The 25,087-nt window shown below is 40.7% G+C and overlaps 3 protein-coding genes across 3 annotated transcripts; 2 read left to right on the forward strand and 1 right to left on the reverse strand.

Moving 5' to 3' along the window:
* Nucleotides 1-2,140: 2,140 nt before the first annotated feature.
* Nucleotides 2,141-14,084, forward strand: agbl5 (AGBL carboxypeptidase 5). Its single transcript, XM_083898761.1, has 17 exons — nt 2,141-2,207; nt 3,364-3,669; nt 3,755-3,926; nt 4,075-4,241; nt 4,386-4,563; nt 4,724-4,902; nt 6,005-6,518; nt 6,611-6,780; nt 7,320-7,455; nt 7,625-7,842; nt 7,943-8,145; nt 8,949-9,125; nt 12,642-12,751; nt 12,880-12,932; nt 13,043-13,236; nt 13,625-13,753; nt 13,972-14,084. Exons 2-16 carry the CDS (start codon nt 3,446-3,448, stop codon nt 13,738-13,740), a joined length of 2,811 nt encoding a protein of 936 aa, XP_083754887.1. The 5' UTR covers nt 2,141-2,207; nt 3,364-3,445; the 3' UTR covers nt 13,741-13,753; nt 13,972-14,084.
* A 1,516-nt stretch (nt 14,085-15,600) lies between these two features.
* ost4 (oligosaccharyltransferase complex subunit 4 (non-catalytic)) lies at nt 15,601-16,873 on the reverse strand. Its single transcript, XM_083898772.1, has 3 exons — nt 16,870-16,873; nt 15,909-16,046; nt 15,601-15,739 (listed from the first exon to the last, which is right to left on the reverse strand). Exon 2 carries the CDS (start codon nt 16,043-16,045, stop codon nt 15,932-15,934), a length of 114 nt encoding a protein of 37 aa, XP_083754898.1. The 5' UTR covers nt 16,046; nt 16,870-16,873; the 3' UTR covers nt 15,601-15,739; nt 15,909-15,931.
* Nucleotides 16,874-17,605: 732 nt separating this feature from the next.
* On the forward strand, nt 17,606-24,184 carry selenoi (selenoprotein I). Its single transcript, XM_083898763.1, has 10 exons — nt 17,606-17,725; nt 19,991-20,059; nt 20,470-20,578; nt 21,605-21,679; nt 22,666-22,928; nt 23,024-23,132; nt 23,219-23,267; nt 23,356-23,536; nt 23,645-23,824; nt 24,056-24,184. Exons 1-10 carry the CDS (start codon nt 17,669-17,671, stop codon nt 24,161-24,163), a joined length of 1,200 nt encoding a protein of 399 aa, XP_083754889.1. The 5' UTR covers nt 17,606-17,668; the 3' UTR covers nt 24,164-24,184.
* Nucleotides 24,185-25,087: the final 903 nt, after the last annotated feature.

Genomic DNA, 25,087 nt, shown 5'->3' on the forward strand with positions numbered 1-25,087 from the left:
CCTTTATTAGTCTCTAGCTGAAAAGTTTCATCTCACTGTGATTAGAATTTAAATAGTGTATGTTAATATGAGACCTTTGAGGATTAAGCAGCATGCCAGGACAGATTTTGAATTTCAGACAATTTCAACTTGCCACGTTGGCGCTGAAACACAGAAATACAGGTCAATAATTAATCTCCATCTAAAAGCAGACTTTGATGTTTCTCTCAGGAAAGAAGCTATAATAACAACACAAATGTTTTAGTGATTTCAAACGTAGCCATTAAATCATATTCTTACTTGGTATTTACCTTCCTGGATTCAGGTGAAGATTGTCTATAAAACGAGCCACAGATGTCTGACTATTTCACTCCAGACTTCCCAATAGGTGTCTGATTTTAAACTCCACCAGGCTGACACTGATTAGGGGGAACAAGACATGTTCAGACAGAGGAGAGAAGCATACACTATTTCAATTCTAATCACAGTTAAATGAAAAAGTCTTACATCGAAAATAAAATGTAAAAAAAACACTTTTCTTTTCGCTCAAAGAAAAAGAAGAAGCATTTTATCCATATACAGAATAATTATGCCAAAGAAAATGCCTATTTTCTCTCTATGTTTACTTAAAACTTCTGACTCTGTTCTGGATACTCACCACTCAGGATGCTGCCTCTCTGCAGACGATGGTTGCAGGAGAATGTGAGGCCTGAAAAACACAAGAGAAAAGGCAAATAAATGTCAACCGATTTTGTGTCACTAAATATGACTACTAATTTTTACTATTGGTTTTGGCAAAAAATATACAAACAGAATAGAGGATGAATAACACTATAGTGATATAGCATAGTGTAGTAACATCACAATACAAAGATGGATACTTGTCCGTATCATATCCATTATGAACTCTGAACATCACAAAAAAAATGTTTTTCAGTTTTGTGTTTGTGTATTCAACGTTAAAACACTATAGTTAATCATCAGCAGTTATTTATTGGCTTAGCACACTCTTTAAAAGTCTTATACAAGATGGTCATGATTTTGTGTAATTGGTGAGTATTATTTAGTAGTTTTATAATTAATTTATTTCACATTCATGTTTGATTTCTGCACTTCTTTATTGACAAAACAGCGTCATAAGAATGACGTCGTTCCCACTGGTGTAAAATTGTGTTTACAATGAAAATACTTCCTGTTGTCTGTGACTGTTAATATAACATGCACATCTTGTGATAACACCAAATGCAATGTGAGTAGAAAATGCTGTGTGAATGCTGTGTGAATGCTGTGTGAATGCTGTGTGAATGCTGTGTGAATGCTGTGTGAATGCTGTGTGAATGCTGTGTGAATGCTGTGTGAATGCTGTGTGAATGCTGTGTGAATGCTGTGTGAATGCTGTGTGAATGCTGTGTGAATGCTGTGTGAATGCACTTCCACCGTTGCCTCTGATGCGTATGTGATCAAAGGCAGATGAACCACAGGTGCCATGTGAAGGCAAATGGGGGCACCGTCCCTTTACATTCATTTTCATTGAGGCAAATGCCAGACAAAGCAGAATAATTCTAAAACTGAGCAAATTTAAAAAAAAAAAAAAAAAAAAAAGCTGTATGATGTGCTTAGATGGAAAACACCAAAGCAGAAAAGAAAGATGTAGAAGGAGGTAAGGTAAAGGTAGGCCAGACTTACTAGGCCATCTTTTTAAGCTTTAATTCATGAATACAAACAATTGAGACAAAATGAATGGAAGACATGCATGTGACTATTAGACTGTACTGGTGTACAGAAAACAGAATGGTGTGTTAATGGACGTCTCAAACAGCTGTTTCTACCGTATGTGCCACCTCCAGCTGGTTTTGACTGAAAATCATTCATAAATTTAATACAAAACAACAGTTTTATAGATAACTCAAACGAATGTGTAATTAACGTTGTTGTACTGTAGAGTACTGTAGAGAAGTACTGACGTTATTTAGCATTTCTGCAGCTATTCTGTAGTTAAAACGATTACCTGTATTTAATAATGAGTAAAGTTGCCCCCTCACTCCTGGAAGTCTGTTGTCAAGTCCTGTGTAGTACGAGTCCTAACTAACTTAGTAGCCAACTAACTAGGGGAAGACAGTGTTCAGTTTTCCAGAGAAACTTGAACGCAGCACTCGGAGCAAAGCACTGAGAGGTTGAGGAGGACGGTGAAAACAAAGATGGACATCTGCCGAATATAACCGATACTGGTAATTAATTGTATAGAAGCGTTCGTGAAATGTAAATAGCACTGACCGTGGTACGAGGGTAAAGGCGCGTATTCGAGGATGGAGTGACATTTCGTGCAAGGGCTGCTGGTTCGGTTGCTAAGTTAGCCTGAGTAGCATATTAGGCACGTACGCTAGCGTTACAAGCTGTGTGTAACACGAAGGATGGGATACGTAGGCACCATTACTGACATAGCGCTAAATAATAACTAGCATTTTGTTATAATTGGTATAAACCGAGTGTAGCGTTTGCAGCCGTCACTCCCCTTCCTCGATTTCTCGGTCAGCTGTTGTTGTTGTTGCTCTGTTACTGAAAACCAGACAGCAGCCATTTACTACTTCATCGCACAAGACAGAGGCGCAAACGTATTCTCATACACGATGATGATGAGCAGCTATGCATCAGCTCATCTGCTATGTGGTACAGTGAAAACAGGGCGCTAGCAGACAGAATTGGTGTGCAAGTGTGTATAATATTGCTTCTAATTTAATTTTGCGTGCAGTTGTAACGGCCTCGGGGTGTCGCTGTTGAGTGTTGACTTGTAACTAAGCAAGTCGAAATATTATATCTGTTGCTGTACTAGTAATAACAATCTCTTATGTCCCCCACACATATTAAGAAACACCATCATTGTGTCTAAGATAAATAAAAACAAAGAAATTTTTTTTACAACAACGAAAATGTAGAACAGGTGTTTTGGCTTGTCAGTGCTACAAGTGCTTCAGGTATAACCTGTCTTCATTGGGCTTTACATTTTGCACCATGATCAGATAACAATGTAGTTGTTAGTTGGAGATCAGGTCACTTGCTTTTAAGAGTAACTAAATACTTTTATCATGGATGAGATTGGCTGGTGGTAATTGTCTGTTTACCAGAACACCAGCTTTCTTAAATCAGTGTGAGTTACAACTCCAGGACACAAGCCTTGACCTGTGAAATATTGTTTTATGTTGCCCAGATTTGTATAGCTACGCTACTGTTTACTTGTTATAAAATGTTTCATTAAGATAAGACTAAGTAGTTCTTTATGTCTGATCTTGTCACTCTTGCTTTGAACATAAATATTCATTAATTACACGACAGCACAAACATATCTACACTTTTTCTTCATATTTACTCTGTGTTTGTTCATAACAGGCTGCCAATGTGCCATCGGTGACCAAGACTCCACAAAGAACCCAGGGGGAGAGAGGTGAAAGAGGGGTTTAACTCCTGGACCATGGAGGCTTATTTTGGTAATATTGTGTTCGGCTCCAAGTTTGACTCAGGGAACCTGGCTCGTGTGGAGAAGGTGGAGAAGGTGGAGAAGGCTAGCTCGAGCCCTTCCTCCGACACAGCTTCCAGTGGGAGTGCTCCTTCAGGATCAACCCTATCCCCTGAATATGAGTTCAATGTGTGGACACAGCCGGACTGTGCTGGCACAGAACATGAGAATGGAAACAGGTTACAAATCCTCAGCTTTTGTTGCACATATTTGTACACAGCCACTGTGCTGCGTTACATTAATTGTAATTTTTGTGTGTTTCAGGTCATGGTTTTACTTCAGTGTACGGGGTGTAGCACCAGGGAAGATACTGAAGATCAATGTGATGAACATGAATAACCAGAGGAAGCTCTTCAGCCAGGGCATGACTCCTCTTGTTCGCACTTTACCTGGCAAGAACCGGTGGGAAAGGATTAGAGACAGACCCACAACTGAGGTACACACTCATACACCCTTGGGCCTATTAGGAAGAGCATGTGGGCAACAGGAGGCAGTGAGGCATTGTGCCATCAGTCTGGTTCCTGACGGCTATAATAATCTTTCTAATAATATCTCTCATCCTCCGTTCTTCTGTCACTTCCCAGATTAAAGATAGCCAGTTCATTCTCTCATTCACTCACCGGCTGTCAGAGGTGCGAGGGGCAACCACCTACTTCTCCTTCTGCTATCCATTCTCTTATAGTGAGAGCCAGGAGATGCTGCAGCAGTTGGATGATAGTTACCCCAGTGGTGCTCACCTCAGTCCAAGCAGGTAAAACACATACAGCTCACATAAACACCTGACATTTGACACTAGTTATTAAGTAAAATTACCTAAGAATTTGGCTGTGCATCATGTCTGTCTCACTCTATTTTCTACCAACTTTTTACTCCTTGTAATCTCTGTCCCATCCAGTGCTCCAGAAAGTGTGTATTATCACAGGGAGTTGCTTTGCCACTCTCTAGATGGCAACAGAGTGGACCTGCTCACTGTGACCAACTGCAACGGGATGCAGGAGCAGAGAGAGCCCCGTCTGCCTAAGCTATTTCCAGACACAAACACTCCAAGACCACATCGCTTCTGCAACAAAAGGGTATAACTCAGCTGCACATAAAGTCAATGATTTCTTGGCTGTAATCTGACACCTTAGATGACACATAATGACTTAGTCTAAAGCCTGCATATGATGTGAAATCACCTAAAATTGTCAAAGTGGTTATTACACTAACCATTGACGTTTGTGTGTGTTGCAGGTGTTTTTCCTTAGCAGTCGGGTGCACCCAGGGGAAACTCCCTCATCCTTTGTGTTTAATGGTTTCCTGAATTTTATCTTAAGGAGAGACGACCCTCGAGCTCACACCCTTCGAAACATGTTTGTGTTCAAACTCATTCCAATGCTCAACCCAGACGGGGTTGTCCGTGGACACTACAGGTAAGAATGTCATACACAAATACACCCTCACAACAAAACTATCTAGACTAGATATTACTTTTAGCGCGTAAAAACTATGGATGGGACTTTTTTGTCGACAAAACGATTGACAATCGACACGAGCGCACCTCGACAAAGAAAATTAAATTAAAAAAAAGTCTAAGTGTCACAAACATGTTAAGTTCACGAACAACAATGTTAAACAAGCTGTGCACGAAAGGGTGAGCCTGCTGTCTAGGCTCCCTGCGCTCTCAGATGATGGTGCGTGCATTGAGGAGGACGAGTCACCGGCCCGTTTTTGTGAATGGAATAGGTGAGGGTGGGTCGATAAGGTAACTGTGGAGCTTCGGCCGCTGTCCGTGGTGCTCAAAGGCTGGTTTGTAGGACGAGTGTGTGGCCGATCACCTGTAAGGTAAGCCTACATGGTGACAGTGGCTGTGCATGTCCAAAAAAACTGTGCACAACAAAAAATCAACACATGGACCTCGACAATCAACTCTCAAAATGTTGTGAAATTCCCATCCCTAGTAATAACATGCTCATGAACCACTTTTTGTTTTGTTTCCTTTGTGTCATGTAACAGGGTAGCGGTAGCTGTGTTGTTGTTTTTTGTAGTTGCTATCTACGCAACATTATCTTGCATTTCTTATACAAACAATGTCAAAGTCGGCACTGCACACACTGGTGCCATGAGCATGTCTTCTGTTGAGGTTGAAGCCTGAATAAACTGTTCAGCAGATATGTGATTATTAATAGACAGACTTGCATTATTTGCTGTTATATTATAAAAGCCCCATGTTGACTTAGCAGATATAGACGTTATTAGGTATTATGTGTCAATATATACTGCCACTTTTTGTGTCATCATCAAAGTCTGGAACAATGTGAATCTTGCACAGTATGTGTACCATCTGCTCTTTGAATAAACATTATGTAACAAGTATCTTAGAAAAGCCTTTGTTATAGAAACTGCATTACAATTAGTCACTGATTATCAGGCACTATTACATGAGGAAAAGTGTGTTGTGTGACTTCTGCTGTGTTCTACCATTTTTGTTAAAATCCTATTGTAAATGATGAGTGATCTGTGATTCTTCTACAGGACTGACTCCAGAGGAGTGAACTTGAACAGACAATACCTGAACCCCAGCCCTGAGCTGCACCCATCCATCTATGCAGCCAAAACACTGTTGCTCTACCACCACACACACAATCGCTTGCACAGAAAACAGTCCAGCACACACTTAAACAACACTACAAACACACAGACTCCTTCCCCCATCAACATCAAACCCACCAGTCAGCACCAAGCTCCTCCCCGTGGAGTCGGCTTGAATCAACGAATTGCAGAGAAAGATGAAAATCCCACACAAACTGAAATTCCCATGGCGATGGAGGAAAATGTCTGGGTTATTACAGAGATGGGGAAAGAAGACAGCTCCTCTAGCTCCTCAGAGACTGTAGCCTCAGTTACTGTAGACGTCCCACTGGTGGAAGAACTGGAATCAATTCCACCTCAGGAGGGGGGGGTGGCTTATTATGTGGACTTACATGGCCATGCCTCCAAACGTGGTTGTTTCATGTATGGAAATAACCTTTCTGATGAGAGCCAGCAGGTTAAAACATATTTATTCATAGCAGCCATTCTCAGATTACTGTCAAACTGTGACACCTTAGCTTCATTGCATTCTTTTTTCTCTGTCTGCAGGTAGAGAACATGCTTTACCCAAGGCTTATCGCTGTGAACTCTGCCCACTTTGATTTCCCTGCCTGCAACTTTTCTGAGAAAAACATGTATGCACGGGACAAGAGAGATGGGCAGTCGAAGGAAGGCAGTGGGCGGGTGGCAATGCACAAGGCCATAGGGCTGCTGCACAGGTGAGAATTGAATAAATACACACTGTTTAAATAGCACAAATCAACAATTAAATCCTCACCCAACCCAACACTCATTGTGGTTTTGACAAGTTAAAAAGGGGAAATCAAAAATTAATTGCTGGGTAATTATCCCATTGTTAGTTCATATGTTTTAATTTGATAACATCTATTTATGGGCTAAGTATATTATTGCAGAAAACAGCTATAGCAACAACTAAGCCTTGTTTCCTTCAAGAGGTTCAGTACAGAACAGTACACCCTGCTCTGTCTTGAGTTTCCACTGCTGGATGTGTGAGCCAGATCTGTAAATTATGTAGCTATTTACATAATGCGTCCATAGTGTAATGCCATACCAGCACGACACAGTGTAGCTCGCCAACTAATCCCTTGAAGAAGAAGAGGGCACTACAGTAAACAAATAGCCATATCACATACTCGTGCTAGTTTACGTTTGACAATGGAAACGCACATTATTGTGTACCGTACCACACTGAACAGGGCTCTAGTCACATATCTGTTTCCTATTGGTTTCCTAACAGCTACACTTTGGAGTGCAACTACAACACAGGTAAAACCATGAACACCATCCCACCTGCCTGTCATGACAACGGACGGGCGACCCCACCTCCACATTCATCGTTCCCTCCAAAATACACTCCAGAGATATTTGAACAGGTAGGACATGCAATTTTTTGGTTAGGAATTTGGTTTTTGCTAGGCTAGGTTGTAGTTTGTCTGAGGTATATGTACAGTATAAATAACGTTTTAACAAATTGCATCAGAAGTTTTACTACAGTGTGCTTTTAAGGTTTACGATATTTGTAAATAATCTAATGTACATTAGGTGGGGCGTGCTGTAGCCATCTCAGCTCTGGATATGCTGGAGTGTAACCCCTGGTCACGGCTGGTTCTGTCGGAGCACAGCTGCCTAACAAATCTTCGAGCCTGGATCCTCAAGCACGTCCGCAACACCAAAGGCCTGAATACAAACATGCATGCCCACCCTCCAGCAAGACCACACCACAATGGCAGTAAGGCTTCACCGCCAAAAGGTTTCAACAAGTGAGTTCTGACGAAGACACCAGACACAATGTACACTGAAGTGCATTCTTATTTATGTAAAAGATGTTGTTGTTTCTTTAAAATGTGATTTTTCTGGTAGCTTTCTGTCTGGCTCCACCTCTGAGAACGCCCTCAACCGCGTTCGATGCAACAGCCACAGTAGCAGCAGCCAAACACCCTCTCCCAAGATGCACAGCTCTCCAAGCTTTACTTTTGGCTGCCCTCCACCTCGAACTCACTCACAGCACAATAGCACACACACAAGAGGACGTGGTGGCAACAAGACACTCGTACCAGTCAGGGGTAAGCTGATCTCTCAACAATCTGCATGTCTTGGTGGTAAGCATTTTGTATCACCTCTGACGGTGTCAGTCCACTCTTCTCTTTGACTCTCAACATCACATATTCATTCATCTGGTGTGTTGTTTTCTGCTGTCCTCTATTTCCTTTGTTATGCCATTGTAGATGATTGGAGCTTGGGAGACTTGATTTTTGAGAATTGAACAAATGGATGCCCATCCTGGATGCGTCTGCCCTATAGTATCTGCATGACCCGAGCATGACCCCCCCCCCCCCCACCGCTTGTGCATGCATTTTGTGGCCTCGCTGACATTAGTTTTGCCCAGAGTGAGGATGAAACTAAATTTTTTTTTGTTTTCATGAGCCTTGTTCTTAAGTACCAACACTAAATTGTTTATGCAGTTGGAAACTGGAATATCTCTAAATAAATCAAAGTTTAATCAAAATTTAATTGAATTTTGAAAATTGAACAAAAACAGGACATTCTGAACTGGAGTCAGATTGGTTCAGGGAATCAGCAGCAATACCCAGCCCTACTTGTTTTTCAGCTCAGACGATATATAGCATATGATCCTACCTCTCAAGTTTATTCAGTTCAATTTGATTCTGTTTATATAATACCAAATCACAACATACGTTATCTCAAGGCACTCAAAACAAAAGGTTTATTCCTTACAATATTCTCTCTGTATCCCGTTAGTTTCCAACATCTGTTGTGCCTCAGCCCATGGCTCTTGTAAATATTCATATTGCACACAATCGTTGCACGTCGCTAAGCTCGTGTGCGTGTGTCTTCCTCTCTGTAGACCCTAAGCCTCAAGAGAAGAGACGCCCCCCCCACCACCGCTCCACCCTACAGTCTCCCAGCAACAGCCACACTCCCTCACGCCCCCCACTCTCACCCCCTTCCTCCTCCTCTTCCTCGTCTTCCTCAGTGTGTGCTGCGGGCTCCTGTCCCCTCCCGGCCTCCGTCAGTATGACAGGTCTGTACACACTCCAGCCCCCCAGCCTCTCCACTTTGCTCCCCTCCCTGCAGGCTCTGCCCCGACCCGGGCTTCTCTCCAAACTGAGCCCCCTGCTCCTTCAGAGCCTACCACCAGCCAGTAACACTCCAACTGGGCCCACCCAGGACTGAGCAATCCTAAACCTTTTACCGTTTTGGCCTCTGTGTGTGTTGGAGGAGAATGGGAGTGGGCCGAGTGAGTGTAATCCCCTGTTTAGACCTGGTATTAACATTTGTCCTGAGTGATCCGAACGCAGACAGATCGTGCTACCGCTATATACAGGTCTGAACACTACCAATCCGTTCTGAATGCATTCTCAAATCAAAACACAAGAAACACATTCAGACGTGAGCATGCATGAATCCATCCTCAGCCCGTATTAGAGAAAACTTATTTCTTGTTACACTACTGAATTCCCCTATTTATACCCAAATATGTGGTGTGGTTTACTAAATTTGATTTAAAAAAATTAGCATTAAAAATATAATTAATTTGTGTATTGACCATTACAGAAACCTTAAAAATTATTTTGATAATTGCCAATGCGGTTAATTTAGGGCAGCTATGGCTTCGGGTGGTTGTCTGTCTGTTAAGGACATTATGTTCAAACAGACACGATATCAATGTAAATTTGAATAAAGGGGTGGGAACACCAGATCCAATCACATGTGGTCACAGAAGACACATCCAGTACTTAAACGCCAAAGTGAACAGTCGTACATAGGGCTGTCTTGATGTAATTGGATTACTGAGGACATCAATACCAGGTCTGAATGGGGCTTTGTAGGTTAAGAGCAGATCACTATCACATGCGTGTGTGACTGACTGAAACATTATTGGTGCTAGCTCTTGTAACATCTTTCCTCAAATATTCTGCACATATCTGCGTAAATTACATGTGTCTGCAGTATTAGCACCTTAGAATAAATAATACACTTGAGAGCGCAAGTGCTCCTCTGGTATCGTCACGTTGAACGAAAAGTTTCAACATAAATAAATCAAACTTGTGTGACACACACACACACAACCCTGTGACAATGTGGACAGTGGGTCAGTGATATCAGAGTGAGAATATAGAACAAAGAGACACAATCGCTTGGCTACATATTTTCCATTGTGCCCTAGTACTTGCAGTATGTAAATATTATTAGTATGCATTGATATTTGAAATATTATACTAATGGAGTATATTCCAATGAGTAAGTCTCTTTTTAAGTGTATATACAACTAATAAGCTAAGAGGAATTACCACATTACTGTGCTGATATTTGGGCCAGGGCTATCGATTTTTAAATTTTATCTTAAAATCACTGTCACTCTTACAAGTAGCTGTACTTTGAATTATTTTACGTTGTTGCACTTATTTATTGGTTTTATTTATTTGGGAAAAAAAAAAAAAAAGCAACAGGTTTTGCAAAATTAGTGGTGGCTTCTGTTCTCTGATGTATTGTGTCTTTGTATTTGACTCTATAACTCTATAACGTGTGTACTGTGTGTAAAACAGGTCACAAGCCGAACTCACCGTCCCTTTATAATTACTTCTGTGCTCTGAGTCGGTCGTGGCTCCTGTAATCTGCATTGAATTTCTTGTGATATTTAAAAAGGCCTGTTTCATTTTTATATATATACTGTATATAAGTATACAGTTACTCCTTTCTGTGATGATTATTTCAACCTCTACCATTCCAGTGTCAGTCCAGTCTTGGTCCTGACGTTAAGATATTCACAGAGTAGCCTACTGCCAGAAACCTCATGTGGACCATTGCTGGTTTTAAATCCTGATGGATGGTAGAACCACAGAATTGTCAAAATAAGGGTTGTGTCATGGAGCTGTTTGCCTACAAGCAATATCATTTAATACTATTTGTTTGTCCTAAGAGTGTTGTAAAGTCCAGCAGGCAAGTGTCAATAATTTTTCTAATAACAAATCCAGTCTTGGTTTTGGTGTAAATAAAGTGTATAGTTTTTAAATTTTAATACATGTTTCATCAAGCAGGTGAAGAAAACATTGACCATTATTTATTCAAACACATATATATGTGTGTGTTTTTGTTGTATACATTGAATGTGACAGGCGTGTGCTAGGCTGTCGATGGTTAAAAAAGTTGATATATTTTGTGGTTAGACGAGATGAGATATTCTCTTGTTGTCCTTGGTGTTTTGTGTAAGCCTTGAGGATAATTTGTGGAATTATAGTTATTTGTCTGTAATTCATTTTCGTGTGTTGTAAGACCAGTCATTTTAGACACACTGAAGTTGCCGAGGTGGAACATTTGTGATCTGACATGATTGATTGGATCAAAATAGCTTTCAGAACATCTGGCCTTGCCTTGCCGTAGCTATTGTCTGTCCCAGTGCTGTGCGTCATTGTAGTTATGGTGTGCCTTCCTCTATTGTAAACAGTAGGTCGAAAAAGGCTGCACTCATTCCTTTTTTTTTCCACCAGAAAACCCAGATTATATTGTTATATTGTGGCGTGATAGGTTTTATTTTGACTACACATCTGCAATCTGGAGAAACCCCTGAAAGATGTAATACATTTTAAAAAATGGAAGAATGTTCTCTATATTTTTGATGATTTTGAGTTTTCTGGCCAAAAATAACAACAATAAGTTAAAGGGCATATTTAGGACTTAGAGAAGGCAGCTAATTTGAGCAGAGATCAAATGAAACCTGATGATTCTCTTGCAGCACTATCCTCTCATACAGTGATGTTTGATAGTTTTTCCAAACTAGAGCCCTGACATCTAAGCTGTTTGAGAACACTTTCCTAATGTACGAGGAGTGCAACAACCCAGAGAAAATGGGATTTTGGAGACAATGTTGTTTTTATACTCTTTTCATATATATCGCTTTAGTGGTTTTCATCCTGCATAGTGGAGACAATGGATATGGACGTTTCAGTTTTGGAGAAATGCACTGTAGTATTCTGCTTCCTACCTGTGAACTTTGTCCTGCTGTTTCCTCACTGTTTCAAACTTAAATGTCCTCATCCTGAATAACAAAAAAAAAATGTGTGCATCGTCACATTCTCATTAGGTTTCCCTGCTTTACTCCTTATGTAATGTCCTTTCCTTCACTGTGGTGCTAACCTTCTTTACCAGACTTGGGTTAAGTGTTTGTCTGTGTAACATCTTGAAGAATGTCACCTTCTTGAATGTGCTGCTGTCCTTTTGCTGCCTCTCTGTTTAACCTCTGGAATAAAAAAAATGATATATGTATATATATATATATATATATTTATCCTTTTGTGAAGCAACTTTTCTGTGTGAGTGTTCTGAGTGTTGCATGTAGAGCACAGGTCAAAGGTGCTTGAAAGTCAGAGCTCGGAAATTGATCACTGATGTGTCGGCATGCGTTAACATTTTCTTGTTACTTGTTATTGTTCTAAAATAATGTTCATTTCCCAATGTTGCGATGCTCAGATGCCACCCACCGTTTCTCCTTCCCTGGTTTTCTTGTCTTCATTTTCATTCCCCATCATCTGCTTAACAGGCATCAGCTTTCCAGACTTTCAGCCAGGTGGAACCAGTTCAGAGCATTCATCCAAAATACCATTCCCCATGCGTCCTGGGCGTGTGGCGAAAGGGTGCCGGGGTCTAACGGTAGGTCATCACTCCACAGGAGCCTGTATAGAGTTTAGCAGATTTGTGGCTCACACATACAATGTAAATTCTCTTATTTTTACCTCATTTGTGTGAAGTATGTATAATACATGTTTTGGTTTCCACAGGCTGCTAAAGACTCAGGGCCTGAACACATCCTTTCCTCCATCAAACTTACCAAGTGAGTTCAAGAAAACACACATGTTGTATATTACATTACCCTCTTTAATATATGCTATGATGACTTTTCCATTAGTGGTGAAAATATTAACCTCTTCACTACCTGCTCAGGTGTGACCTGCAACCGCACGTGAGCTGCATCACCGTCCGGAAGGTGGTCTCAATGGACAGCCCACCCACACGTGGCAGTAAAACAAAACCTGTCGGCAATACTCGATCCTCACCTGGGGGAAAAGAAGAGTCGGCCGCCATCAAGGTCTGGAAGCTGCTTCGACCAGGTCTCCAACGACACCTGTCACTGTCAGGTACCTATATATACATGACATGGTTTCCACTCTATTTGTCAAATGGCTCATGATTAGATGTTTTGCACTTCGAAAGGATAGATTCAACTTGACCTCAGCTGCATTACTAGAAAGTATCCACCCATTTAATCATACCTGCTCTAAAAGTTAAAGGGTTACTCCTTGGTCCATATCTCACCCATCTACCAAGTTGTTGTTTAATTTTGCCTCATGTCGGTCTGCCCTCAGTCCTGTGGTGTTTTACTGTCTTTCAGGTCATTATTTTGGCTTTATGCCTCTTAACTTGGAATCTCTAAACTGCTGATCCCCATTTTCATACGCATGTTGGGTGTAAACTGCACGATACATATAAACAAATAAGATAATAGTTCATGGTTTCTCTGTTCAGGTTTATCAGGGAAAGAAGGTGCCATAGAGCTGGCCTCGAAAGCACTTCTCAATAACAGACGGGAATCTACACTACAAGGACAGTGCTATCATAACGGCTGCACCAGAGACAGATGAGACACTGCAACAGGTGAAAAACAATATGCACACTTTGTGTCAAATATGTGACCTTTGTCAAACTTGGGGGGAGAAATTAAGGCAAATGGCATCCAAATTCATCTTTTTGAGATAAGCTGCTCACAGATAAACAGACAAATACAGTCAAAAACATCACATACTTGGTCAGCGTAATTAAAGTAAGACAGTAAAGTAATGACTTTACCAGGCTGTGCCATGTTGTCTTTGAAGGTTGATGAAACCCCAGTGAGTCCACTGCCGGAGCCTGTCAGTGTGGGTGACACAGTGACCCTCTGTGGAGAAGCCTAGGAACTGCAGAGGAGCAAGAAGCACTGGTGTACGGCACCAATTTTCATAACCATTCAACACTTTTTAAACAGGCATTATATCACAGACTGATTAAACGGTGCAATATGTTATTATTATTATTTTATATATTCAGTTTCCTGAATATTGTTGTAGTTCCAGTACACAGTTAAATCAAATAATTCCGTGCTCAATACAGCCAGTACCTACAAACTGCTCAGTACATTCAAGCACCTTCCCTGGAGTCACAGGGGGTGAAGTGCCTTGCTGACACCACAACAGTGAAACACACATGTGAAATATCTCTTAACATTTCAATTACTCTCAGTGCACCTCATATTTGTGTTTTTTTTGTCATTTTAGTATTTTCCTTCTGCAGCTCTCTCCCTCAAACAGAGTGTGACAAATTCATATCTACACTGATGAATATACTGCATGTCACAGTCAGCCACTCATACTGTTACATTAGAGGTTGACTTTCAGTCTCACTTAAGAGCACAATGGCACCTTTCACAGCTTCCTTTGTCCTTTTTGTATTTTAAAACAAATGTGAGAGTAACGTGTGTATTGATTTCAAAAGTCCTCTGTGCTTTATATCTTACTTATAAAACGGCAGTCACCGTTCATTTTACCGTACTGATCAACAGAATAGAAACAGGAATGTGTAATTGTGGAATCACAATTATCCATAACGCAAAACAGTCAGTGAGCAACTCTGTCGTTAATTTTGACACCAATGACACAAGTACCAAAAATTCAGAGTAGACAGTATGATATTTGGGACAGCTGTACATCTTACATGGGACCACCCTCAGTGTTGATGTGCACATGGCTCTCATGAAAGAGGCCATCAAAAACAAACCCATCATGAACCCCTTTTGTGTTATGTAAAAGAACCCTCTCGAGAGCAGGTCAGGGAGGCCATGTGGAGCTGGAGGGTTAAAGAAAGGCAGCTAAACACAAAGAAATTCCAAAGGAAAACCATGTGTCATCTACAGAAGAGCTATAAACCTTTACTTTTCAAAATTCCCAGGTTGATGTGGATGTACAACAAACAAATATATAGCTATAGTTGTTCACATTCCCTCTTAGAACAGTGATTTGAAAGAGGATCAACAATTGTGTTACTTAGAATTAACATAGTAAAATTTTGAATTTTACAATATTTCGCACATATTTGTATTACACCAGTATTGTGTATGTTTTGTTCACATGAGACAATCTGACTGAGATTATACTATGTTGGAACTTAAAAAGAAATGAGATGTGTAAATAAATGATATTTGAAAACACCAAGTGTGCATTTACTTTTGCGTACATCCATCCATCCATCTTCTACCATTTTATCCGGGGGGTGCTGTGCCAATCTCAGCTGACATAGGCCGATTGGCGGATACACCCTGGACAGATCACCAGACACACACCTATTATTTCAGTTTTACCTTGTAATACATTTGCAAATGTGTTTTTTAATTTATTTTCACATTGGCTTTATGAAACCCAGCGTAGATTGTCGGGCAAAAGGCTGAAACGTAAAAAGGGTCTGTATACAAATGGACTTAATGTGTTTTTATTACAAAAAGAACATACACCACTGTGCAACCATAGCAACATAGAAATTCACTTCACTCTTGGAAAGAGGGATGGAAGGTAGGGAATGTTTCCAAGGTGGTGGCTTTGATTCCCATCTCATCTGTGGGAAGAAAAAGACATTCAAAATGTGCCCAATTGTCTAACCACATTATTACTGACCGTTCAATTCTGGACAATGGACAACAAATGGAATAGTACCAACAGTGATGTAATGACAAAACACATGGTGACATGGTGAACCATCTTCAGCAAACAAAGATTGCACTCACCTCTCCGGTCATATTGGCGGACTCTAATCCTGCTTTTTGGGGTTATTGACAGCAACGTAGTGATATAACACAACCAGCAGGAACAACGACACGCCAAGCATGTTGGCAAATATGGCCAGCTGCACGTCTGTCACCATTCTGCCAAGGATAAAGAAACTCAGTGTAGCAAGTGCAAGACATTTGTCATTTGTTTTTAAGAATCTTTAGCAACTGGGTGAAGGACATTTCATCCAGTTGCTAAAGCATTATATAAAATAGACATTTTGTATAATGCAGTGACAGGTTTCTATGTCTATTTAATGACATTTGTCAGAATTACAGGATATGATTGACCTTATCACCCTCTTATTTTGGACAAAGTGGTGGTGGCAAACAGATCAGTAGATAATGTATCACAACTGAGAAATAGATAAGTAGATAAAATGCACAGAAGAATAAATGGGAAGAAAACAACAAATGTACACATGGCTACATACGTTATTGTACAGTAAGGATACATACAATAATAAGTCGTTATTGTGACTTTTCTCTAAGTGAATGCAAAATAGTAGGTCATAAAATACTTCGGGCAAACCTATTCATTTTAAATGATAAAAAGAAAAGGTCAAATAAAATCAGTAGATAGCTGATATGCTCGAATCAACGTTACAGTCGATCACAAACTCAGGATTGAATATTGACTATTTACATTCCCAAACACGTCGACACACAAGTAGATGATTATTTGATTTTTTTATTATTAATATGGACATAAATGTTTTTCTTATTAGCAAATTAAAGGGTCAATTTGGGGAAAGAACAATCGTTTGTGTCAGGTTAAGCTAGCAAGCTAGCTAGCCGACTAACAGAACTGACACAGATTAAACGAGCAAATGCCATGCGACAAATAGTAGACGAGTAGCCTTAAAAACAATAACAGAGTAACACACTGCAGCGCAGTTTCATTGATGTTATAACTTACGTTATTCTTTTATTGAGATTGACTCTGGGCTGCACTGAATCCTCAGTCGATCAGCAACAGGAAAGAAGAAAAATCTAGTTTCCGGTTGAGTTGGAAAGACACGTCACGTTTCAGAGCGCCGTAGAAATAGGTTTCCCTCTCATTGATAAACCACAATATGTGCATTTGGGGAGAAAATCGTAGTCTTCGATCTTCCCTCTGAGTAAATTACATATATTAGATTATTTTATTTTTTTTATGAAGTCGTTTTTTTCGACGATTTAAAAAGCATACACCAAAACGTTTGGTTTGCTCAGGACATAATCGTTAACATGGTTTTATGTATTTAATTATTTGTCTGCTGAATATAATGTTTGCAATATTTATCTTTTCCTGTAGTTTTTGTCCCACAGTAAATGCACTGTTAACAAATCAGAACATATCAAATGCAATATCGTTAGTGACAAAACAACAATACAGTGAAACAGATTCAGTATTATTAACTGCACATTCAGGAAATGTGCACATATTGTCGTTATCCGTACAACTCTTTCTAAAGTGACACATCATACTGGTGGATGTACCATGGACGTATGTGTATAACTCATGTAAGCTTACTAGTCCTCCCAACCAGAGGTGGCGGTAGTGAGCTACAATTACTGCCGTGTTTACACACCGTAGGAGTGGCCCCAGTGTTTCGACCTCACCGCACCCGGCCGGCGTGAACGAAAGCAGCTAAGCTACATGGTTCTTGGACTCGGCAGTTAACGTTCGGGATTTGATATTCATTTATCTCGTCATAGGGCCATATTACACCACCATGGCTCTTTATGAATATGTCACCCAGGAGCAGCTTGCGGGCTTCGACAAATATAAGGTATGATTAAGGGATGTTAGCAGCTAGCATTAAAGCTGCCTGTGTGTGTTTCACAGCTAGCTGTCACGGTCTGCAGGAAAAGAAGTGTATGTGAGGGTAGACATTGCTGGATAAAATTAAACCGGATGCTGGTTAAGAAACATTTTTAAAAAGTAAAGGTGTAGATGCAGTTCCCTGTAGCTTGTTCTCGTGTTGGTGGGTTAGATATAACTACATATGTTCTTTCTAATGTCCATCGTAATGCCACATGCTCTGTCATTTGCAGGAAACCATTGATTGAAATGTGTACAAATGTGTGGTCAGGCGATAAAAAAGTATCCACAGAGTTGTTTAAATGTTTATCCAGTGTCTTGTTCAGGAATGCCTATTCGAAGGGTCAGTTTGACAATGAGATACATCAACACAAGCAACATGTACAGAATTTCACATGTGGTGGTCCAACACTTCGTTTCTTGAAATTAATCCATATAGTGTGCATCTGAGAAGTTTGAGCCACAAAATGTCCCTGATTACGTTTTATTGTGAAAGTGACGACCGGAAGTTTTTTTGTTTACCATGTCGTGCTTGACATTGGCGCAGATGTGCTAATAGCTAACGTTTCTTTCCATTTCTTTTCCTTCTTAATGGCTGCTTTGCACCATCTGTTTTCACACATTTAATAGCTCCACCCACTCTTTTCTTTATGTGTAAAATACTTGATATATAATAGAGTCCATAGTGGTGAAAGAAAAGCAGCTTGAACCAATAAACTGATACTTGGAAGATACTGACGTTTCAATGGTCTTCAGTGACCAAAGTATTTCAGTTTAGAATAGTGCCACTTTGGTCTGTGCTTCACACAGATCTTTCACTGCTCAATTAATAGCCATAAACATTGCCACATTGTTGTTGTTTTTATGATTGTTATGGACTGAAATTACTTTAAAAAGGAGTGGCAAGTATTTCAAGGATGTCACAATAAGGGGTGCTAATAAATGTAGCTGCTTAATCTTATTTATTTCGCTGCTCATTATATGCTTTGTTCACCAAAATAAATTGTCACTGAGGCTCTCTGCAGTGCCTCCTCATCTGATTACTGTGGGACAAGTCTCCCTTGAGGTTTCCATCATGTGAGGCCTTTTTTGTCATTAATCCTTATGCCCAAAGCGTTAATCGCTGGAAGAGATAGGAGGATGACAAATTAGCGAATTAAAGGACTGTGGCTCTTAATAATGCAGCACTTGTTTTCCCAAAAAGATGGAACAAATGTAGCTGAATACAAGCACATACGAGTGGAAAGCACACGATGTAGGATTGTCTGACTGATTGTCTCGCTCTGTTTGCATGCTACCACCCATTTTCTGCTTCTCACAGCCTTTGTCACACTCGGCACAGGCTACAGTGCCACCTCCCTCGCAAAGGGTATCTTGTGTCCAAGCTTTACTTCTTTGGAGCCATGTTTGTGCAAGACAAGGAATTAGGGCTACACTAAGTTTTTGTGGTTAATCGCATTGGCTACTTTTTTACAGTACATGACGAATGAATTGTATAAACTGTAGACTTTTAAATTGAAGTCCAAGAAACATTTAATAAGCGTCTTTAAAACCATCAAAACCTGATGATGGAGAATCTTTGCTGACATTTTCCAGTAATATGTGATAGTAAGTTGTGAAAATTAAATTAGATAATTTTGCTCCAGGCCCATTACAGTTATGTGTGCCTGTAATAAACAGTGCTGTGTTAATGTGTGTCTATTTTTAGTATAAACTGTCTGCAATACTTAGATCATAGGAAACATATTTATTTTGAATGCTTAAGAGTTTAGTGCTCATGTGGAAAGAGAGCAATTGAAGGGTCATTTATTAATTCTATAAATTTGTCTAACTTTCAAACTCCAGTCCAAATTTCATAAAAACAGACATAGAAAATAGGTCTCCAATAGCATTGACTTCAGAGAAGAAGCATTCACTCACATCTCCAGAAGATACAAAAAGCAGCCGTAGACACCTCTGAAATTGTATGAACTTCAGTGACTGTAGTTCACGCTGTAGCGCTTACACTTATTCATGCCTGGATAAAGTTACTAAGACTGGAATCAGGTTTTGTTTTGATCCACATTATGATATACTGTTGCAAATTACCCAGTCATGAAGTTAAACATGCACCCAAGGCCACATGGCCTAAGGGCTGGTTGATTTGCAATTATAACGATCAAATAGATTAAAGTGGATTAACGCTGTGTGCATGATTAATACACCCTGATGATGTCTATGTGTGTCTTTCCAGTACAGCGCAGTGGACTCGAATCCCCTGTCTGTCTACGTCATGCACCCGTTCTGGAACTTTGTGGTAAAGGTGAGAAAGACCAGTTCAACTTGATCTGTGCGAGGACGAGCTGCATCTTTAATGAGCCTGTAATACATTAACAACACAACCTCTTCTTTGTTTCTGTGCCAGTCGTCCTATCAGTTCTGAAATTAGAAGATAGTGTATTAGGTACTGTACATGAAACATGCATGTGCTGTTTTAAATAATGAGCTCTCTTGTAAAGAGCCTGGTTGAGCACTGACACGGTAATCAACTAATATGTATCAAGCCTTTATATAAATTGATATCTGTTTGACTGGAACTGTACATTATTTACAAGAAGTGTGTGTTTCTTTCCCTGAAATAATCAGTCACTGTCCAGAATGTAGAGACAGGAAAAGAACATGTTTATTAACTTTTTGTTTGTTTGTTTGTTTTCTACACCCAACTCTCAACAGTTTCTACCAACATGGCTGGCTCCAAACCTCATTACATTCACAGGCTTTATGTTCCTGGTGTTGAACTTCCTAATGTTGGCCTTCTACGATTTTGACTTCAGTGCTTCCAGTAAGTCACCTCCACTACTCTCTCACTGTCTTTCTTTCTACTGTCTCACTCTTGCGATAAGTTGTTGTCAAAACATACTCCGGTTGAATCTTTTCACAATAAGAGGTGTGGTAAAAGCACCAGATGTGTTTGTTTATGGGAGGCAAAGTCCATCACTGGATGAAATATGAATGGTGACGTAACGATAGGGTGATCACAAACCCATGACAACTTACAAAGGCATGCACAATAACCTGTCATACTAATTATGTACAACAACATTCCCAGGACATAGAAACACTGGCTACAATGACCTTTCAATACTATTAGTTGTCAGAAATCAACTCTTAAAAGAATAGTAAATGTTGTAAATATGTTTGTAGCAACTATTATCCATGAAAAGTTGCCCCACTATAAGCAGGCTCTTAACTGTGACATGAACCCACGCATCCCAATAAGTTAATTGGCAAACAAGAGTGACCCATATTTGTTGTGATATACTAAGATGTTAAAAACTCAACTTCTTTGAATGCAGCCAGCACAGTTGATGAAGGATAGGTTGCACCCAGATATGGCAAGTTGTTTTCTGTTTTTTTCCCCACAACAGCGTTGCGCAACAGAACTGCTGTGAGGGAAATGTCATGGTCATCTGTCTATTTTTCTTAGTTTACATTTTAGCCTACTTGATTGTGTTCCTTTCCTCGGTTTCAAACAGAAGCACCATGGTTTAAAAACAACTCTGGCTTGTTCCACGTTTTTCAGCCTTATAGACGCTGCATGTTAATGACCCCTGATATAAACCCTAAAGTAAGACATGAGGATAAAACATGTAAATTATGACTTGCATGTCCCCTGAATTTGACAAAATACTCATAGCTGAAAGCAGAGTATCAAAAGTTATATATCAAAAATAATTGTTTTAAATATGGGTCTGTTTCATTTGAGTTATCACATTTAAATAACTATGTTGTAAAGAATGTACATCTCACAGTTTTTCTTAACTGCGTTTCTGTGTGGTGTGATGTGTTTTTATGGTTTGTGTCTTAGCTGCAGGACATGAACATGTGCCTAGTTTGGTCTGGGTTGCTGCAGGGATCTTCAACTTCTTGGCATATACACTTGGTGAGTTCAAACCCCCGTCACCCACAATTTATTGCAGCTCTCTCTTTGTGTATTTCTCTCCCTCTAATGTAGTTGGAGAGTCAGGGGAATGCTTGTAGTGCAGCGCCTCTAAAGCGCTAACTGATGGCAAATATAAGCGGTAGTAAGGGTTAGACTTTGTACGCAAGTAGGCTTTAGCTGTTAAAATGTGGTTAGTCATGTCATTATTACACCTGCTAAAATCATACAGTATCACCAGAATGGCACAGTGAAACACATTCAGTTGACTGACAACACCACAAAGTGATGATTGTACACGCTTTGCACGTCATTTGCAAGATACTGACGTGACTGTGCCACAATTTACACTTTCTTTACACTCATTATCATTACAACTAAAAAATAGTTTTTATGTTGCGGCTGATCTATTATGTTTGATATACAGTTCACTGTCCTCCCCTGCCACATGTACACTGTGAACTGAGCCGAAGTCAGTTTAAAGTTTTGCTGACCCCTTTGTGATCCAAACATGGCGTTCCTCATGAGTATGTTGGTGCAGAATACTTCCATGTGTAGATGAAATGAGTGCAGAGGTTGTGACAGTGGGAAGCAGGAATGTGGCTGTTTTCACTCTGTGTGTGTGTGTGTGTGTGTGTGTGTGTGTGTGTGTGTGTGTGTGTGTGTGTGTGTGTGTGTGTGTGTGTGTGTGTGTGTGTGTGTGTGTGTGTGTGTGTGTGTGTGTGTGTGTGTGTGTGTGTGTGTGTGTGTGTGTGTGTGTGTGTGTGTGTGTGTGTGTGTGTGTGTGTGTGTGTGTGTGTGTGTGTGTGTGTGTGTGTGTGTGTGTGTGTGTGTGTGTGTGTGTGTGTGTGTGTGTGTGTGTGTCAGCTTTTGTGAGACACTGGGGAGAAAAAAAAGAAAATCTCTGTTGCAGTGCTCCTTTACGAATGCTCAAATAAAAAAAAATGATGCAGTCTATTTAATGACGTGTACCTCTTTGTTGTGTACAGATGGCGTCGATGGTAAACAGGCGCGTCGCACCAGCTCCTCCACACCACTAGGGGAGCTTTTTGATCACGGCCTGGACAGCTGGGCCTGCATCTTCTTCGTGGCCACCGTGTACTCCATATTTGGGCGCGGTGAGAGCGGCGTGGGCGTGCTCACGCTGTATTACATCCTGTGGGTGGTGCTGTTCTCCTTCATCCTGTCTCACTGGGAGAAATATAACACAGGCATCTTGTTTCTGCCCTGGGGATACGACATCAGCCAAGTGGTAAAGACGACGCACTCACACCAGCACTCACATTCATTCACACAAACATACCAGACTCTTGAAGACTCCATGTATGACGCATCATCTCCTTCCAGACCATCTCCCTTGTTTACCTGGTCACTGCTGTGGTCGGCGTGGAAACTTGGTACCAGCCGATCCTGCTGCACTTTCTCTATCGAGACCTTTTCTCCTTTATGATCATTGGTGAGCTGTGATTGGTCAGAATGAATACATTATTTACTTCATTTTACTGGAGCAGCTACAATAATACATGTTTTGTTGATTTTCAGCCTGTTCCTTCACTGTGACTTTACCCATGAGCCTCTACAATGTGCTGAAGTAAGCAAACATTTCATTAGTTTTTTTCGTACGTTGATATATCTCGTTCACCCAGTGCTCTGAACGTGTCTCTTACGTGCTGTTGCAGGGGTTACCGCAGTAACAGCCTGAAGCACAGCAGCCTTTACGAAGCGTTCCTTCCCTTCCTGTCTCCCGTCCTTCTCTTCATCTTGTCCACCATTTGGGTGGTGTTCTCTCCATCCAACATCCTCGAGCTGCAGCCCAGGATCTTCTACCTCATGGTGGGAACCGCGTTCGCTAATGTCACGGTAAGAGCCTGTGGATTTTTCACCAAACGCTTGTTTTTTTTGTTTGTTTTTGTTTTGTTGATGACTAAACCTGTTCCCATCTTCACACGCTCTGTGTTTGTCCTGCAGTGTAAGCTGATCGTGTGTCAGATGAGTAACACGCGTTGTCAGGCGCTGACCTGGCTGTTGCTGCCCATGGCGGTGGTGGTGATGTTGGCGGTCACAGGGGTGGTCACCAACGAGACGCTACTGCTGTATGTGTGGACAGCCACTGTCATATTAGCACACATACATTACGGCGTATCAGTGGTAAGAGCACACATATGAATACAGCTTTATGGATTTTTAATGCTCAGGGTGAAGTTTAACAATCTATAGATGAAGCTCACTAAGGGTCAGCTTGAATAGACGAAGCCCTTTCTTGTGGCAAATGAGTTTAAACTTGAAATAAAAGCCACAATTCTTTGCTTGAGTAAATGTAAAAGTAAATCAAAATCAAAATAATAATGATTTTGTCTTTCCCCCCCCCCCCCATCGCAGGTACAACAGCTCAGCAACCACTTTAACATCTTCGCCTTCTCTCTGAAGAAACCCAACAGTGACTGACAGGAGGAGGAACGAATCGGCTTGAAAGGAGCGGAGGTTTAAGCTCCTCCCCTTCTCTACTCTAGCGACACTTCACTCTCTTCACCGCGGAAACCACATCCCCTTGCCCACCGTCCATGAGGACGCTGCAAGTGGACTGGACTATAGCCCAATTTAACCACCGTCTCCAAAAAAACCCATTACAAATACAACACGCACACACATTCCTAACCAATCAGAACTGCGGCCGTTGCTGATGGGGGCGGGTCCAGGGGCTGTGGCTTCCGTCACTGGTGATTGGCTAACTTTGTTGAGCCAATGAGGTACAATTGTTTCCTACGGAAATGTGCTTCGGTCATGAGGACAGGAGCCCAGACGAGCCACGCAAACACACACACACACACTCATGAACACATTCTGCTTTCATGCAGATGTTTTACAGCTTGTGGCAGGTGTTTCAATACAAACAAAGCCACAGGCACACACACACATACATACACACACATACACACTGTTGCGCTCACATAGTATTATGAATGTATAATATGCCTTGGGAAAACACCATTTCAGTTAATTTTATCAACAGGAAGTAGTGCTATTTCAAACCTGACCTCATGTGGCTCACACATCCACAGCCGTGTCCACAGTAAAAAGGTTCAGTCACCTGTTTGAGAGGATTTTCAGGTGGAAATCTCTGTGCTATGTGTTAATAACTATATATATATAACTTTATATAAATATATAGTGTGCGTTAAGGGTTTGGGGCATTTTATTTTCAATTAAATCTTTAAAAAATTATGATTGATCCTGTATAATGTATAAAAAAATTACCTCTAATTAATTCAACTCTGCAATGGTGGCGGTCATAAGTAACCAACCAGGGCAAATATTGACCAGGATAACCTCTGACCGTTTGACGTCGTTTTACTAATCTTTGACCTCTGTTTGAGCACTGGCCTCTTTGCTCTCCGCTCTCTCTGAGGTGTC

Source organism: Microchirus variegatus (genome assembly GCF_963457635.1).
Source record: "Microchirus variegatus genome assembly, chromosome: 12".
NCBI classification, from domain to species: Eukaryota; Metazoa; Chordata; class Actinopteri; order Pleuronectiformes; family Soleidae; genus Microchirus; species Microchirus variegatus.

What these genes read in the sequence shown, in the direction of transcription:
- agbl5 (XM_083898761.1), top strand. Translation starts at nt 3,446, where the DNA reads ATGGAGGCTTATTTTGGTAATATTGTGTTCGGCTCCAAGTTTGACTCA. An exon ending in ATCGCTTCTGCAACAAAAGG is followed by an intron (nt 4,564 to 4,723) that starts GTATAACTCAGC and finishes TGTGTGTTGCAG; the next exon opens with GTGTTTTTCCTTAGCAGTCG. An exon ending in GTTGTCCGTGGACACTACAG is followed by an intron (nt 4,903 to 6,004) that starts GTAAGAATGTCA and finishes ATTCTTCTACAG; the next exon opens with GACTGACTCCAGAGGAGTGA.
- ost4 (XM_083898772.1), bottom strand. Translation starts at nt 16,045, where the DNA reads ATGGTGACAGACGTGCAGCTGGCCATATTTGCCAACATGCTTGGCGTG.